General features: G+C 37.9%; 3 protein-coding genes across 3 annotated transcripts; 1 reads left to right on the plus strand and 2 right to left on the minus strand.

Moving 5' to 3' along the window:
* The first annotated feature begins 9,646 nt into the window (after nt 1-9,646).
* On the plus strand, nt 9,647-10,263 carry LOC129235871 (uncharacterized). Its single transcript, XM_054869929.1, has 3 exons — nt 9,647-9,707; nt 9,762-9,877; nt 9,940-10,263. Exons 1-3 carry the CDS (start codon nt 9,647-9,649, stop codon nt 10,261-10,263), a joined length of 501 nt encoding a protein of 166 aa, XP_054725904.1.
* A 685-nt stretch (nt 10,264-10,948) lies between these two features.
* LOC129236005 (uncharacterized) lies at nt 10,949-11,942 on the minus strand. Its single transcript, XM_054870130.1, has 4 exons — nt 11,669-11,942; nt 11,502-11,600; nt 11,139-11,447; nt 10,949-11,066 (listed from the first exon to the last, which is right to left on the minus strand). The coding sequence occupies exons 1-4, from the start codon at nt 11,810-11,812 to the stop codon at nt 11,043-11,045; spliced, it is 576 nt and encodes a 191-aa protein (XP_054726105.1). The 5' UTR covers nt 11,813-11,942; the 3' UTR covers nt 10,949-11,042.
* Nucleotides 11,943-12,283: 341 nt separating this feature from the next.
* LOC129235872 (uncharacterized) lies at nt 12,284-16,336 on the minus strand. The gene is made up of 3 exons (XM_054869930.1): nt 15,906-16,336; nt 14,681-15,050; nt 12,284-12,287 (listed from the first exon to the last, which is right to left on the minus strand). Exons 1-3 carry the CDS (start codon nt 16,132-16,134, stop codon nt 12,284-12,286), a joined length of 603 nt encoding a protein of 200 aa, XP_054725905.1. The 5' UTR covers nt 16,135-16,336.

Genomic DNA, 16,336 nt, shown 5'->3' on the forward strand with positions numbered 1-16,336 from the left:
CATCTGTGAAAAAAATATTTTGATTGCCGTGACCCGATTGCCACCGCAGAAGCTACTTGCATCTGTCGAGTCTAGTTTCCTTCAATCACGTTGTCAAAAGATGACCAGTTGAGCGACGAAAGACTTTCATGTGGAGATCATCTCTAATAAATCGTGACATGGAGCTGACCGATACATTCATTTCCCTGCACATGATTTCCTGCTTTCTAAGGTATTAGGAGCACACGGAATTATGGAACTGCATGTTGCAGGAGTAAGCGGGAGCAATACTATTTTTGCACCTGAAACGTTAATATGGCCAAAATTAATTGATTGTTCCTTGGAATCTCAACCCCAAGAAATTTCCAACGCTTCTAGAAGAGACAATGCCCACAGTTGTTGTTGTTGTAGCAGTATCTTCGCCCTGTCAGTGTAGTGTAATCACCGATCGTCTTCGTCTAGCTCATCTAAAGGTAGGCCCAGGAAACTAGCTGTTTCGACGGGTTGGGTCCAGAGGTGTTATATGAGTGGGTTTGATGGGGCATGTGAAAAAGTGGTTAGTGTCGTGCGGGGTGCCTTCACATGCCGGACATATGTTTAGTATGTCGGGGTCGACTCTGGATAAGTAGGAGTTTAACCTGCTACAGTATCCAGAACGTAATTGTGCCAAGGTTACGCGGGACTCTCGGGAAGCTGAAGCTCTTCGTCTGCAATAGTTGGTGGTGGTGGTTGGACTCCGATAACGGCATTCGGGGGTCGGGAGCTTATGAAGGTGGTAAGGGTCTCCCGATGAATGTCGTTTATGGCCTGTCTGTACACTGTCTGATCCTGGAGTGGTCTGTCTGTTTTGTCCTGGATCTAGTCCACGTAGTTGAGGAAGTGCCTCCTGATGTGCCTGTGGCTCAGGCTCAAGCAGGTGTCTGCGTGGGTGAGGCCTACGGTGACACCCTAGCAGAAACTGCTTGCTGAGCAGTTTATTATGCTCCTTTACAGGAAGCATGTGAGCCTCGTCATGCAGGTGTTGTATTGGGGACATCAGGAGACATCCTGTCGCGGTCCTAATAGCATTATTTTGGCAGGTCTGGAGCTTCGTCCACTGCGTATCACTGGTTCCGGGCGACCAGACAGGCGCAGCATAGTTAAGAACCGGTCGGCCTATTGCTTTGAAAGTCGACAGCAACATTTCTTTGTCTTTGCCCCAAGTGCTGCCGGCAAGCGACTTGAGGACCTTGTTGCTATTCTGTACTCTCGTTGCAATAGCGGTTGTGTGCGCGGAGAAGGAGAGCAAGCTGTCAAAGGTGACTCCCAATATTCTGAGGTTATTTACCGTCGGTATTGGGGTATCATCGACGTGTACCTGAAGTTGCAGCTTGACCTCCTTTGTCTAGGTGGTAAAAAGGGTCGCCGTGGATTAGTGGGAGAAAGTTTTAGGTTTCTCGCAGTGAAGAAGCGAGAAAGGCGGGCGAGGTAGTCGTTTACTTTGGTGCATAGGCCATCAATGTCATTGCCCAACGCCATTATCGTGCAGTCGTCGGCGTATGAGACCAGTGAGACTCCCTCTGGTGGCTGGGGGAGTTTCGAAATGTAGAAATTAAGAAGCAAGGGTGAAAGGACACCACCCTGCGGTACTCCTTGCTTTATTTTTCTCTGTTTTGACATTTGGTCTCGAAATATCAGCGACGAGTGACGACCACTTAGATAGTTCGCGGTCAACCTCTTCAGCCCAGGCGGGAGTGTCGACTGTAAAATGTCATCTAGTAGCGTGGCGTGGCTGACTGTATCGAAAGCCTTTGTAGATCCAACGCTACTAGGACAGTCCTCTCGCAGGGGCGGTTTTGGTTTAGTCCACGGTTTATCTGGGTGTTTATGACGATGAGTGCCGTGGTGGTGCTGTGCACTCTTCCGAAACCATGCTGGTGTGAGGCTGGAGTCAGGTGTTCTGTGAGGAGTGGGAGTAGAGGGCTTCAAGCGTCCTCACTACTGGGGGAAAGGAGAGTTATCGGACGATAGGACTCCCCTTGGTTGGCGGGTTTCCCAGGCTTCAGTAGTGGGACCACTCTCCCTAATTTTCACTTATCAGGGATGATGAGAGTGGGCCCAGCTTTTTCAGCATCAGCATGTTTAGTCCGTCAGGGCCAATGGCTTTAGATGGTTTCATATGTTTGATGGCCCCCTGAAACTCGTCGCTAGAGAAAGCAAGCGGTGCACTGTTGTATGGCAGTTTGTGCAACCGTCTGGTGGCACAACGTTTGGATCTGTCGACCGGAGGATGCAGTATAAATTGCCGGCTAAAGTAGCTCGCGCATCTCTTCGGATCCGACGAAGTACGACCGTTGAAGGTGATATCCACCTTGTCGTTGTGCTTCGTTGGGTTCGACAGGGACCTTACGGTGGACCAGAGCTTGCTCACACCAGAGGTGAAGTTACAGGACTTCAGATGCTCTACCCATTTGGTCCGCTTGTATTGGGTTACCAGTGGCCGGATCTCCGAATTGAGGTCCTTTATTCGAGGATCCCCGGGATCGGCCTGGCGTAGGCGGTCACGCTCGTTCGCCAGAACAGCTGCTTCAGCTGGGAAATTGGGACGTAAGTCTCGGATCCGTCCAGCGGGTATGAAGCGAGCCGCGGCGGCTGTGATCGCCTTGCGGAATGCGCGTTCGCCTGCGCGCACATCGGTGGGAATGGGTAGGGCTGCGAAGATGTCCTCAGTAAATTCCGAGAATCTGGTCCAATCAGCTTTGTTGAAGTTTATGTATGGCCGGTGATCCGCGGAAACAAAGTCGGCAGGTTTCTCGATCGAGATGATAATGAGCAAGTGGTCTGATACAAGCGATAGCATAGGTCACCAGGTTATGCTATTTATCAGACCTGCGCTAGCAATTGTTATATCAGGCGAGCTGCTGCAATTGCCCACTACCCTGGTGGGGGCGTCGTCGTTTACAGTGCTGAATGTCGAATCGTCTATCTGCTCTGCCAATAGCTATCCCCTACGATCATTTGGCAGGCTTGAATGCCAAAGATCGTGATGCGGGTTAAAGTCACCTACTACCAATCGGTTTTCTCCCCTGATGAGCGCACCAATATCAGGGAGATATCCTGCCGGGCAGCAGGTGACAGGAGGTATGTAAATATTATATATTTCGAGCTCGGCATCGCCTGACCGGACAGCTATACCTTGACATTCTAAGTTGCTGTCCCTGCGGTCGATGCCTTCATCGATGAGACGATACTGCACTGAATGGTGGACTATGAACGCTAGGCCACCACCGTTGTCTCGCTCGCGGTCCTTTCTATGCACATTGTAGCCGTCTCTGGTAATCAGAGGGGAGCTAGCGTGCAGTTTTGTCTCCTGGACCGCAGCTACCATACCGGCTCATGAAGTCGCCTATTTCGTCATTCTTGCTCGTGAGCCCGTTCCCGTGAAGCATCGCGGGAGTATGATCGTAACTCGGGGGGTGAGGGATGCGTGATGTTGTAGATAAGGCAGCACGTAAGAAACTCCTTTGCAGAAATGAGTAGATATACATAAGGAATTTTATAAAGAAATCTCATAGTTTGCAAGGAGAACTGCGCTTGCTAAGCTCCTTGCTTATCACGGCAAATAAAACTATTGTCAGAAGTCAAGAGGAGGTGTTGAAGAAAATGCCTCCAAGTATATTTCTGTCATGGAAAAACTCTTCATAAAAAACCATTAGTCTTTCGGCATCGGCATAAAACTGTAAGTCCCTTCGTTTGTGGAACAACATCAAGAAGCGCGCCACAAATAGGAGTAGGAGCTCGGCCAAACACCCAAAAAGAGTGTAAGTGGCAAATATATAAATATAATATTTTGAGCTGCGGTCAAAATAATAGTAGTGCACACACAGTGGGAAAGAAATTACGAAGTGGGATTTTTTGTTAAATATTTTTGTTTTTATTTTAAAGAATTATGACTATTAAAAATAAAACCTTGGAAGAAAACTTAGGAAAATAATGTTATTAAAATTAAATTTAGACGAACTTTTGGACGGTCAAAAAAATAGTAGTATGATTTTCTTAAATAAAAAACCATTAAAATAATTTTTTATTTACATCAGTAATAATTCTTAAATAATCATAATAATTGGTGTTTAGTAGCGTATCCTTTGTAGCGAATTAATGATCGTTCCTTAGGTATCAATTTTCATATTTGTTTTCCAAAGCTGATTATAATTTGTTGGACGAGCATCAGCAACTGCCTCCTTCACATTTCATTACAAATTCGTTATTGGATTGAAGTCTGGAGACTGTGCAGGCCATTTCATAACCTCAACCCTGATTCTCTGAAACTACTGCTGTGCTAACTCCTTGTATAGTTTAGGTCATTGTTCTATTGGAAGACCCAAAGCAGTGGCATTTCTTCGTGAGTATATGGTAGCATCACTTCCTCCATAAATCGATCATACACAAACGATCCATGGTTTTCTATATCCAGTATATCGGTCCAGCACCATAAAATAAAAAACATGCCCAATCATAATGCTTGATCCCCTTATTTAATAGGTTTGGTTGTGCATTTCGGGAGTTAGCAGATTGTCTGGTTGCTAACTTTTGTCTTTGTGCCACATGCCTTTTAGCTGGTAATGGCACTTTTCCATGAGCTGCGAACGAATAGCTTTCATGCTTGCCTCCAGCTCCAGTTAACTTTTGAATGTAGTAGCAAGTGTGAAATTAATATTTTTGAAAAACCTAACCATACACTTAATTAACTTAGCAGTTAGTGCGAGACGCCGGCCACGTGTTTCAGGTTACGATTTATATTTTAATGCGTTACAAATCATTGTTGGCGAACAGCCTACAATATCTTCAACTTCTTTGTAAGTTTTCCCTTAGGAAATTAGGTTTTTGATAAACTTGCGCTGTTCAGCGGTGCAGTGCGTCCCGTAGCTGCACAATTTTCCAAACACCTGTTTTGTCCAGTTTCCTCTTCAACCAATAAAACTGCTGCAGCAATAGAATCCATTCTATTTTTCAAACATCGGTGTTTGATTTAAATAAATTTGGGCTGGAATTTAGAATAATGTATATAGGGCAATTTTTGTTAAACTATTATGTCTTTATTAATGATACTTGGTGGAGATGTTAGTGAGGTGTTAAGGAACAGTCTTTATAACTCCAAATTATTCGGGAAATAATAATTTCATAATTATTTGCCTTCAAAATGCCCTTTGGAACTTCACTATAATTTGCCACATTACACTATATATTTTTTAACACTTCACTAAAATTCACCAAATATACACTCACACGCGTGTTTTTACTTATTTTTATCCTTATATTCGAATTATGTTTATTAAAATTAAATGCAAATGCACTTCTCCATACAGTCACTTTCCAATTTTAAACGCGAATAAGAAGAAGATTGGAATGACAACAGTATGGTGTTACCGGATGCCTGCAAATGAAACAAAAATATGAACAACAATTAAGTATTTAAGTTTAGTGTTAATGATGGGGATGGGGGTTATTGAGCCTCTTTACTACATACACGCATATGATGTTTTAATTTTGGGTTCAATGGTTTTAACACGGAAAGGAGTTCTACGCAAAAATACTGTGGATTGCGTAGCCGGAGTTGGACTGATGAGGTTTATTTTTTTGAAGCGCGGCCGAAGGCCGCCAACGCGAAAAGGAGTACTACGCAAAATTACTGTGGATTGCGTAGCCGGAGTTGGACTGATGAGGGTTATTTTTTTGAAGCGCGGCCGAAGGCCGCCCACGCGAAAAGAAGTTCTACGCAAAAATACTGTGGATTGCGTAGCCGGAGTTGGACTGATGAGGTTTATTTTTTTGAAGCGTGGCCGAAGGCCGCTCACGCGAAAAGGAGTTCTACGCAAAAATACTGTGGATTGCGTAGCCGGAGTTGGACTGATGAGAGTTATTTTTTTGAAGTGCGGCCGAAGGCCGCCCACGCGAAAAGGAGTACTACGCAAATGGATTGCGTAGCCGGAGTTGGACTGATGAGGGTTATTTTTTTAAGCGCGGCGGAAGGCCACCCACGCGATAAGGAGTTCTACGCAAAAATACTGTGTTAATTAATTTAATTTTAATGACTTTATTATTTTTTGTGATACGCTTCATATCATTGTTTTTAAGCTTAAATGAATTGTATGTTTTTATTTTCAAAAATATTTCTCAACTTAAAATTACAGTAAGAAATACTGCAATTTTACAATGAACCTTCCACTGAACATCCCAGCATACGAACTTCGTTTTTATTTCAGGTGTATGGCAACACCAACTTTTCATTAAATTAGAGAACTTAATTAGAGAACGTTAAATTATTTAAAAGCTATAAGCCTCCGGCAGGTTCGGTTTTCAGTTTTAAGATGGGGATATACATCTCTATCCCCCCCTTTTAACCTTTTTTTTCAAAGCGATATACATTATACTAAAGTTTTCTCTAAATTTGATTTTGAATTTCTGGCCCTTATTATGAGCAACATTCGATCTTCGACTGTAGTCGAAAGTGCTGATCGAACGAATTTTCATTTGGTATTATGGTGCTCATTCGCTGAAGAATAGGACTACTGTGAATTTCGATCGCTCAACGCATTTACAATAGATAATTTTTTCTCAGCTGATACAGCAAATCAAAATAAAAGAAAAAGCGCATGTACTCGTATTAAAATTCTTTGTTAACTACATATTTAAAAGTTAAAAAAAGTATTTTTTGTGAAAATGAGTACAACGGAGTTGTGATTCGACGATTCATCTCAATGCGAATAATGTAAATTTTAGGTTTGTGATCATACAATGAAAATAACTTATATAAATGCGAAAAATCCAGGAGCTACTCATGATTCTATGGCTTTCAATATGTTGCCATTAAAAGCGCATTTAGAGGAGCAACATCTTAATGACCGTCGCAATACTTGGCTCCTCGGTATGTAATAAACACCAATTGAAATTTTAATAATTTTTGTCTGCCTCAGGTGATGCTAAATACGCTCTAAAACCATATTTAATGACGGCGTTCAGAAACTGAGGAAGGGTCTCCAAAAAAGACATCCAACAAACAACATGCTAAGGCGAGAAGTCTCATTGAGAGAACAATTGGAGTCTTGAAAAACTGATTTAGATATTTGTTGCAGGCAAGAGCTCTCCACTATTCTCCAAAAAAAGCAACACAAATTATTAATGTGTGTGCACCTTTGTACAACAGTTGTCTGCTTTACAATCTTCAACTTCCGGATGAAGAGTTATCCGATGAGACCCTCAGCGATGATGCTGGAGATATTGAAGTGGAGTCAAATAACGGAGAAGCAGAAAACGTAAGAAACGAAATTCTTAGAATATTATGGAAAAAACTAAAAAGTATATTATTAAATAAAAACCTTTACGCCATAGATTATTTTTTATTTTTGTTATAAATTTTCTTTATTCAAATATTCGTCATTCGTCAGCCCATACCTACCAAGGGAAAATAAAAATGGATTTCTACAAACATCACAAAACAAAAACATTCTTAACCTTAATCCATTTTGCTGCCGTTCTAACTGGTGGTCCCAATCAATTCAGCTCCGTTGTAAACTCCTCCCATTTTTTTGCTGCTTGAACTTTTGTGCAAATCCCTTTTGCAAATTGTGGATTCTCTTCCATTAATGCAACCAGCCTTTCTAATTGCTATTTGGTACTCACGACTTTCGACCTGCATAAAATTAACAAAATTAGTATATATTTATTATTTGGTTACTATAAAACAATAAATAATCGCAAACAACTTTACTTTACTTACATTTCAACAAATTTTCCCACAATACGCTACACAATCGAAAGCAAAATTGCATTCGACTCTAAATTCGGTATACAACGAAAATTTCGACAGGCATGCACCGCTCATAATATAAAATTGACATTTGATTTTCGATCTTCGACAACCATCGAATATCGAAGATCGAATCCAACTCATAAGACCCGATTTACACAAGGAGACATCTGGAAGGGAGACACTGGAAATTCTCTTTTGATGTTTCATTCGCGTACACACGGGCAAAAATGTTTCCGCGACATTTTTGACATTTTGCATATTTTGACATTTCTCTAATTTGTGCAGCGATTATTATTCTCAATTTTATAAAGTGAAGGAAATATTTTCCAAAAATATGGATAAAAAAAAAAATACCAGTCTAACGGTTAGACGCGATAGAAGTGAAACCTTCCGTAAAACAAACTGAGAGAGAATAAGACGAAATCAGCATTAGGAGCGGGATAATTATAGGTTCATTATAATATTGCTATAAAGTTCATATTTTGATACAAATGCTTTGGTTTCGATGTTGTCAACATATCTTTGAAATACCGCGTCAATGGTTGTTTTTGATCGTGTTGTCGATTCAGTGCGATTGTTACACATTTTTAAATTGAATGTTGTATTGAGAACGTCAATTAAAGGAACCGCTGTGTCCAATGTAAAATTTACGTTAAAATCGCCACTTAAAATCATTGGAACTTTATTGTAATCTTTTCTAAGTATCCGCGATACTTCTGGTGTATACTTTATTAAATTTTCGTGAATGAATTCCGTGATGCTATTTATTGATTTTTTTTTCTGTCGATATTCACGACACTTTTCTGCATTATTTTTCGGCATAATTGCGGTAAATATTTAAAAATGAAAATATTTACGAATATAAAAATACACACGCGGTTGCTATTATGAGCGTCCCCAGCAAAACCTGCGTGACCGAAACTCTAACACAATTACACATATGCACTCGTATTTGTTTGAAAATCGACTTTTTTTTGGTTCTCCGTCACCTTTGGAAAATGTGTAAACAGTAAGCAAACTTTATTCATATATTTTTCCTCATTTTTGCATCAGTAAAATTAAACAAACGCCGTAGCCGAATGGGTTGGTGCGTGACTACTATTCAGAATTCACAGAGAGAACGTCAGTTCGAATCTCGGTGAAAACACCAAAATTAAGGAAAACTATTTTTCTAATAGCGCTCACCCCTCAGCAGGCAATGGCAAAACACCGAGTGTATTTCTGCCATGAAAAAAAGCTCCTCATAAACATATCATAAAATAAAATAAAATAACTGTATAAAAAAAAATTTTTTCTTGTTATTCGAACCAAGGATTTTGGATCGGAAGCTCACATTGCTAGTCGCTCGGCTATCGCGCCATGCTGTCGGCGCTGGCCTTAAAGTTATTTAGTTCGTCGCTACGTTTATATGTAATATTCGTAGCCAAGAGTGTCGCTTTTTCGTTTCATCGAGTCTCAAATCACTCCCAACGATTCTAAAGAAGTTTTCACTTCAAAAAGTGCGAATTAATTACAAGCATATTTCAATGCATTAGAGAAGCTATACAATTGGACTCCGATGACAGCGATAAAGAGGAAATACTTCTAGGTATGTTACTAAATGCTTGTAAAATGTGCACATACGATTTTTAATTACTATATATTCCTAATAGGATTGGCCACATTGGGCGAGAAAGCTGCATCGTTGCCTATCAAGAGAGCCAAGCGGCAATGGATAAAGGAATGGAGGAAAAATAGGTGCGATCGCGGCTTGTTCGCCTTTTTAAACAAAGAATTGCTGGTACACGATGAGCAAAGCTACAGGAACTTCCTACGAATATCAAAATCTCAATTTGATTATTTGCTGTCGCTAATGATATACAACGCTCTGATTCGACTATGAGAGGCGCGATTCCCGCACTAGAAAAATTGGCATTGACGCTGCGATTTCTCAGCACTGGTAAGTTAAAAGAAATGGTAATGTAGCATTGTTATGAGCGGGTGTTTTTTTCAGGAGAGTCTTACGTGAGTTTGGATTACCAGACCCGTTTACCCAAATCTTCAATTTCCAGTATAGTTCCTGAGGTATGCAGTGCCCTTTATAACAAATTGAAATCGTTGTATTTAAAGGTATGCACTATTTTTAGTATAGAAATTGTAATATTTTGCAATTAATGACAATTTTTACGCAGTTTCCAAACAGCAATTCAGAATGGGAGGCCATTGCAAAAGAATTTGCAGTTAAATGTCAATTCCCCAACTGCATTGGCGCGTTAGATGGTAAGCATATAACTTTTCGTCCATCACGTACTGAAGGAGCTTTCTATTACAATTATAAAGGGACTAGAAGTATAATTTTACTAGCCCTGGTGGATGCTAATTCCAAATTTATTTTCGTGGACGTTGGTTGTAACGGTCGCAGTAACGATGCTGGAGTATTTCTGCAAAGCAAATTAAGGGATGTTCTGCAAGAAGAGAAGGAAATACCAAAAGCTGCTTCAATAGGAAACGATTGAGATGCATTTAATGAAGCCATATCCCTACCACACGCAATGCCAAGAAAAACAAGTTTTTAATCAAAGACTCTCTCGTGCAAGGCATGTGGTGGAACATGCATTTGGAATTTTATCCAATAGATTTCGCGTCTTTCTAGCTCCGATAAATCTGAAAGTGGCCACTGTAGAGAAAAATGTATTGACGTGTTGTGCTTTACACAATTATTTAATCGAAAATGGCGAAATGTTCACTGATGAGAGAGTAAACGCAGAACGTACGTGAACAGTTTCTCAAATATTTTAATGAAGAAGGCAAACTGGATTGGTTACATAATAAATAATTTGTTTTTATTTATGTATATGTATACATTAGTCTTTGTTTTTTAATAAAAAATAAATAAATAAAAATTCACTTCATGGGTAAATGCTTAACTAAAAAAAAGTTACAAAAAAATTATTGGCTTTCAATGCAGTCTTTTCTTTAAGGCACTTTGGTGTTCACATTTCTTAAATATAACGTCTTATTATCTTATTATTACTTATTTACTAAAACATAGTATTTGGCACGGAGCATATTTATCACTTTTTTATATATATGTATACATTAGTCTTTGTTTTTTAATAAAAAAATAAATAAATAAAAATTCACTTCATGTGTAAATGCTTAACTAAAACAAAAATTATTGGCTTTCAATGCAGTCTTTTCTTTTCTTTGGTGTTCACATTTCTTAAACATAACGTCTTATTATCTTATTATTACTTATTTACTAAAACATAATATTTGGCACGGAGCATAATTATCACTTTTTTTGGTGCTTCAGTATCTAGAAATGAAACAAAAAAACAACTGTAATTCAACATCAACATGTTCCATAAGTTTTTTAAGCCATACCTACTTTATTCGCAAAAATCTTCTCCGTCAAAACTCCCTCCATGGATAGCTGCAACAGATCCTTGTCTGACGATGAAGACGTTCTGTTTGATGTTGGAGTGCTACGCTTTTGTTGAGATTCTTCTATATATTTTTTTATCACGGATTGGATTTCCCAAGCGGCGTCCTGCTGTTTATCAGGATCTATCTCATCCATTTGATTGGAAACCAAAGCTCCCAACCATGCGTATTTTCTGCCATTTTGTTCTTTATTTTCGATCATAGACCTAAATACTGAAAGCTCCTGTTGCACATCAGCGAACTGGTTGCTTTTCTATAAGAAACAAAATTTGATTTTTTTTTGTATATTTATCGTCAAGTTTTGTACCTTTTTTCGTTTTTTCAGTGGCTCATCATTTACACTCGAGCTACCGGTTTCTGTGCTGTTTCCTGTACTGAAATAACTTGAGTTACTCGAAGAAGGCATCTGAAAAACAAATTTGTGAAACATGTTAAATTATGTCAGTTATGTATTGAAATACATTTTATTATTACCTCAGTATTGTCTTGGCTCTGCCTAGTTGCAACATGGCCTTCAAGGAACGATATCTGGTCAAAGCACCAAAGCTTTGTTTCGTATACATCGTTTACTCCACTTCCACTTTTTTTGGAGTTTTTTTGTATACGTAGCTCCCTCATATATTGGCTACGGAGGTTTTTCCATTTTTTTTAACATCGTCCAGTGTGACGCCAACCATTTCCGTTTCCAATTTTTATGGATATCGGTAAATGCTGACGCTTTTTTGCCTCGATCCATATACTCACTAGAGCGAACATTATATGAGCAAGTATTTTCTTGCACATATATTATAAGCTTTTCCACTGCTTCTCTTTCCCACTTGTATCCCATTTTTACTTTCCGCTATACTTTTTAAAACACAGAACTTTATCTCACAAATGACGAAAACGAATGAAGCAAGCGTCAAAAAAATAGTTTGCAGCCAACTTCAACATTGAAAATAAGGATAAGCACAAAGCGTGTCGCCGAGTACGGGAGGCAAAATCCCTTCTCTCTTCCCCGACCGTCCTTCGCCCGCGAACAAAATGTTTCCCTTCCAGATGTCTCCTCGTGTAAATCGGGTCTAATAGGGGCCTCTGGTTGTTGGAATCTCATCTATGGTTCGCATGGTAAACAAAAAGGCACTTCACAGAGAACGTTAATGTATATTTAACGTTCTCTGCACTTCACAGAGAACGTTAAATATAGAGAAGTCTCACGAGCTACGAATGGTGTGAATTGTCAAAAATGAAGTCTAACCGCGGCCGGGGTTTAACAGAGCTAAGTCTAACCGCGGCCGGGGTTTAACAGAGCTGATTGCAGTGAATTCTCTCTTCCTATATTGGCTCTGCACACAGAGAACGTTCTCTGTATATCATAACGTTCTCTGCTTTTGCTTCTGTAGAAAATCAAATTGACGATTAGCCGACGGCATTTTGCAAAGAATTTGCTTGTTCATTTCTACATATGTTCCCTTGATGAATGAAAATTTATTCAACTAAATGATTATTGATGAATAATTTGAATATTTATTATATGCGTCAACATTTCAAATCAAAGTAACTTTAATATTTTGATTTAATTTAAAAAAATGCACTATAAAACGACCTCTCACATCTTGGTATGTGCATTTTAGTAAATTGAAAACCATACAAATTTGATGAAAATTTTTACATACAAGTGCTTTGGTATTTTGACATATGTATGTAAATATATGTATATCAATATATACATACATATGTATATGTATTATGTTAGCTATGCTTGTGCAAAAGTTCAATTGGATCTTGAATTCTTATAGTGTTACATATGTATCATATTTACATTTGAATATGCATTCATTTGTTCCTTTGCAAACGAAATTTTTTTCAATTTAGATTTATTACTTGGAATAATATATGTATGCATTTTATAGATAGTATAAAACTTTGAAATTTAAAATAAATAAAAGAAAACTTCAAAGAAACGTATGTATTTGCATATACATATATATTTGTTATTTTTGGACAAAAAGAAATTGGGCATTGTTATACATACATTTGTTTGAAATAAAATTGACCGACAGCATTTTGCAAGGCATTTGAGGCATTACGTTTTTATTTCCGTTCTGTAATTTTTCATCCACATCCTATTGCAGGAGGTATACAAGCATGGTTTGTATACAAGTTTTGATATTCAAAATAAATAAAAGAATAATTTTAACAAACCCAAAATATCCTCCATATTTACATATTTTATAGGATAAAAAAGCATATTCGTATGTTACCGTACGTATGTATATTTGGATTAGTAACAAAATCTGTTTAAACTGTTTCTTACTACAAACATATGTATGTACATGTATGCATACACATGTAAGAAACAATTAAGCGAAAGTTCAATGTACTGAAGCAACCATGACCTACCTCACGTATTGGCATATTGATGCCCTATTGTATGTATGTCCGTACATACATATACATACATTCTCGACTCCAAGCAAAACTATGCTTATTAGTATATACATACATATGTATGTACATGCAACAGCACACACAAAGCACTGGCTTTATGCCTTTGCACGCGTATGTTTCCAAAGCTAAAATTATAAGCCGAGCGACTGCAAGAACAAAATACATTCATAGGCGCAGTCGCAGCGGTCAGATTTTTTTAGTCGCAACGACGCTGAAAAATTCAAAATATTCTATAACACTAAGTTCGAGCTCATATGCCCATATGCCAATTTTCTCGCCAATTCGAAAATAGTCAATATTGTAATATTTCGCGTTGAATAATTTGCCAATATTTGGTAAATCTTCAATTTTTGTGAAGTCGAGTGGCCGCGGCTCCGTACATATGTATGCATCAATATATGTATGTAAATATGTGTTCTAAATTCTCGACAGCAATAGCAAATCGAAATATTCTGTCGCAAGTGCTCGCAGCCTCATATGCAAGTATGTCTATGGCAGTTTGTATGCATGTATTTATGTACTATATATGTGTGTTTGCTTTTGCACGTCCATAGGAACGATTTTTCATATGCAGATATTTATTTTATTGAGCTGAACGAATATATTGATATTGTAATGAAATCCTGTCGAATTATATTATTGGTATACGTTTCTTTAAGTTCCTCTTACCAAATAAATATTATTATCCTTAAGAAAATTAAATACTAGTTTTTTTAATTTTAATTTTTTATTTTTATTCACAGAAATTTAAGTAATCTTATATGTATATGTATATGTATATATATTACAATGCTATAAATAATAGGTATTTACATTTCCTGAAATGAAAAAAAATATATATAAAATTGTTAAAGCACGAATTACGAAATTGTTCTCATACTACAACAATTTCTCACACGACTTCGATATTGACATCGATTAAGTCATTGCGATTTACCTGATTTTTAAAACACTACTCTCAATCCATCATGATTAAGAAAAAATTGTAGTGCTTTAAAAATCTAGGCTCGGGTGCTAGCTGAAAGAGAAGAAAAAATAAAAAAGAATTCTTCTAACGTGAGATCATTTGCTACACCTACACCTACTGTACGATTTACGTACACTTTAGTAACGGGCGGGCAAACCCAATCAGAGCCAGTACTAGGTGAGCGACTTCTAGTAACTGGCTCTAATCTTAAAGATGGAACAGCCCCATCTAAAACTTTATAACGAGTTACTTGCTCTGGACTAAAGTGGCGCTTACAAACATATAGCTTGTCAGAATCTGCTGGTTGCACGTTGCAAGCCAGGGCCCAACTAATTCGAGCCTCTCCTCGTCGAGGAAATTCATACAACGTATGACCCTTTTCCACCACGCATCCTACCACGCAACAGCTCCGTTGCTTTTTTGGAATTGTACAGCTGTATGTAGGGTCATCGTCGTGCCCTATTAAGAAAATTTATTTTATAATATAATATAAACGTATAATAATTCAAAGAAGGTTATAGGCATGTTTTTATGATGGAACTCCCTTCCCACAGCCCCCAGGCCGCGCCACCACTCTCATTCATCACTAATAATCGAATATTGCTGAATGTACTTTAAATCTCTTCCTATTAGTCCCTACTCCTACTACTACTATTTTTACCTTACTTTCCTTTTAATACTTTATCTTTACTACTATCTGTAATTTTAATTTTAATTTTGATTTTACTGTTTATCTTTTTATGTAAACTATTCTTAAGGTCAATCATTGTAAAAATAACCTATGGTTGTATGTTTTGACTTAGTAATAATAAATAAATAATATTTGCTTAAATTTAATTTAAAAACTCTTAGTTTTCCCTATTTCCCACTATTTATAGCACACTCTAGACTTCACAATCCGCATAAGGTTCAAATGCAAAGTTCAAAAACGGTTTGAGATAGAAAATTAATAAAAATAATTTTGCTTGATATTTTTCTGATTGGTTGTTTTGATTTTATTCAATAAGGCATAGTAACGGATGCCGGGTATTGTAATATTATGGTTATTATATTAATAAAAAATTATTTTCTATGAAATATATGCACATACACATTCAAAAATAATTTAAATTTCTTAACTTCCTCCACTTTCCTGCCTCAAAACTCTAATGCTAACAGTTAGCAAACCTCACCCTCAATAAAACCTATCCACCCTAATATTATATCAAATGAATGCAATACATCAGTAGGTATGTGTGTTTGATATTATTGTAGGTTCGCTTTAGCGAAATATAAAAACACACATACCTACTTATGTATTGCGCAAAAACTTACCTAAACGAAGGGTGGGGATGGCACCCTTTTTCAAACATTGTCCCCCCACAACACATGCCTCAAAGTGTTTTACACACACAAATGAGTTGTGGGGTGGAAGATGTTCCGTCCTGGCAATATGCAAATTCTGCCTCCATTTGTCTGCTAATATGGGGTCCTGTGGGAAAGAAAATAATTTCACTTCACTGTTTTTTAAATAACACCCGCGCACACGACACGTTCTGCTCATTTTTAAATCGAAAAAGTTTAAAAAAATTCGGAAAATCGAAAGCGTTTGAAAATTGCGCGACGTCAATCAAAAGTTTTTCTCAAACTAAAGTTCATTAGACTCTTTTGGTTTGACATGGAAATTTTGGCGCAAATTACGCAAAATCAATTCAAATTCAAAAATGAATTTTCATGCAAATAAAGAGACAAAAAGCACCTGTAAC

The sequence above is a fragment of the Anastrepha obliqua genome, chromosome 1 (assembly GCF_027943255.1).
Source record: "Anastrepha obliqua isolate idAnaObli1 chromosome 1, idAnaObli1_1.0, whole genome shotgun sequence".
Lineage (NCBI taxonomy): Eukaryota > Metazoa > Arthropoda > Insecta > Diptera > Tephritidae > Anastrepha > Anastrepha obliqua.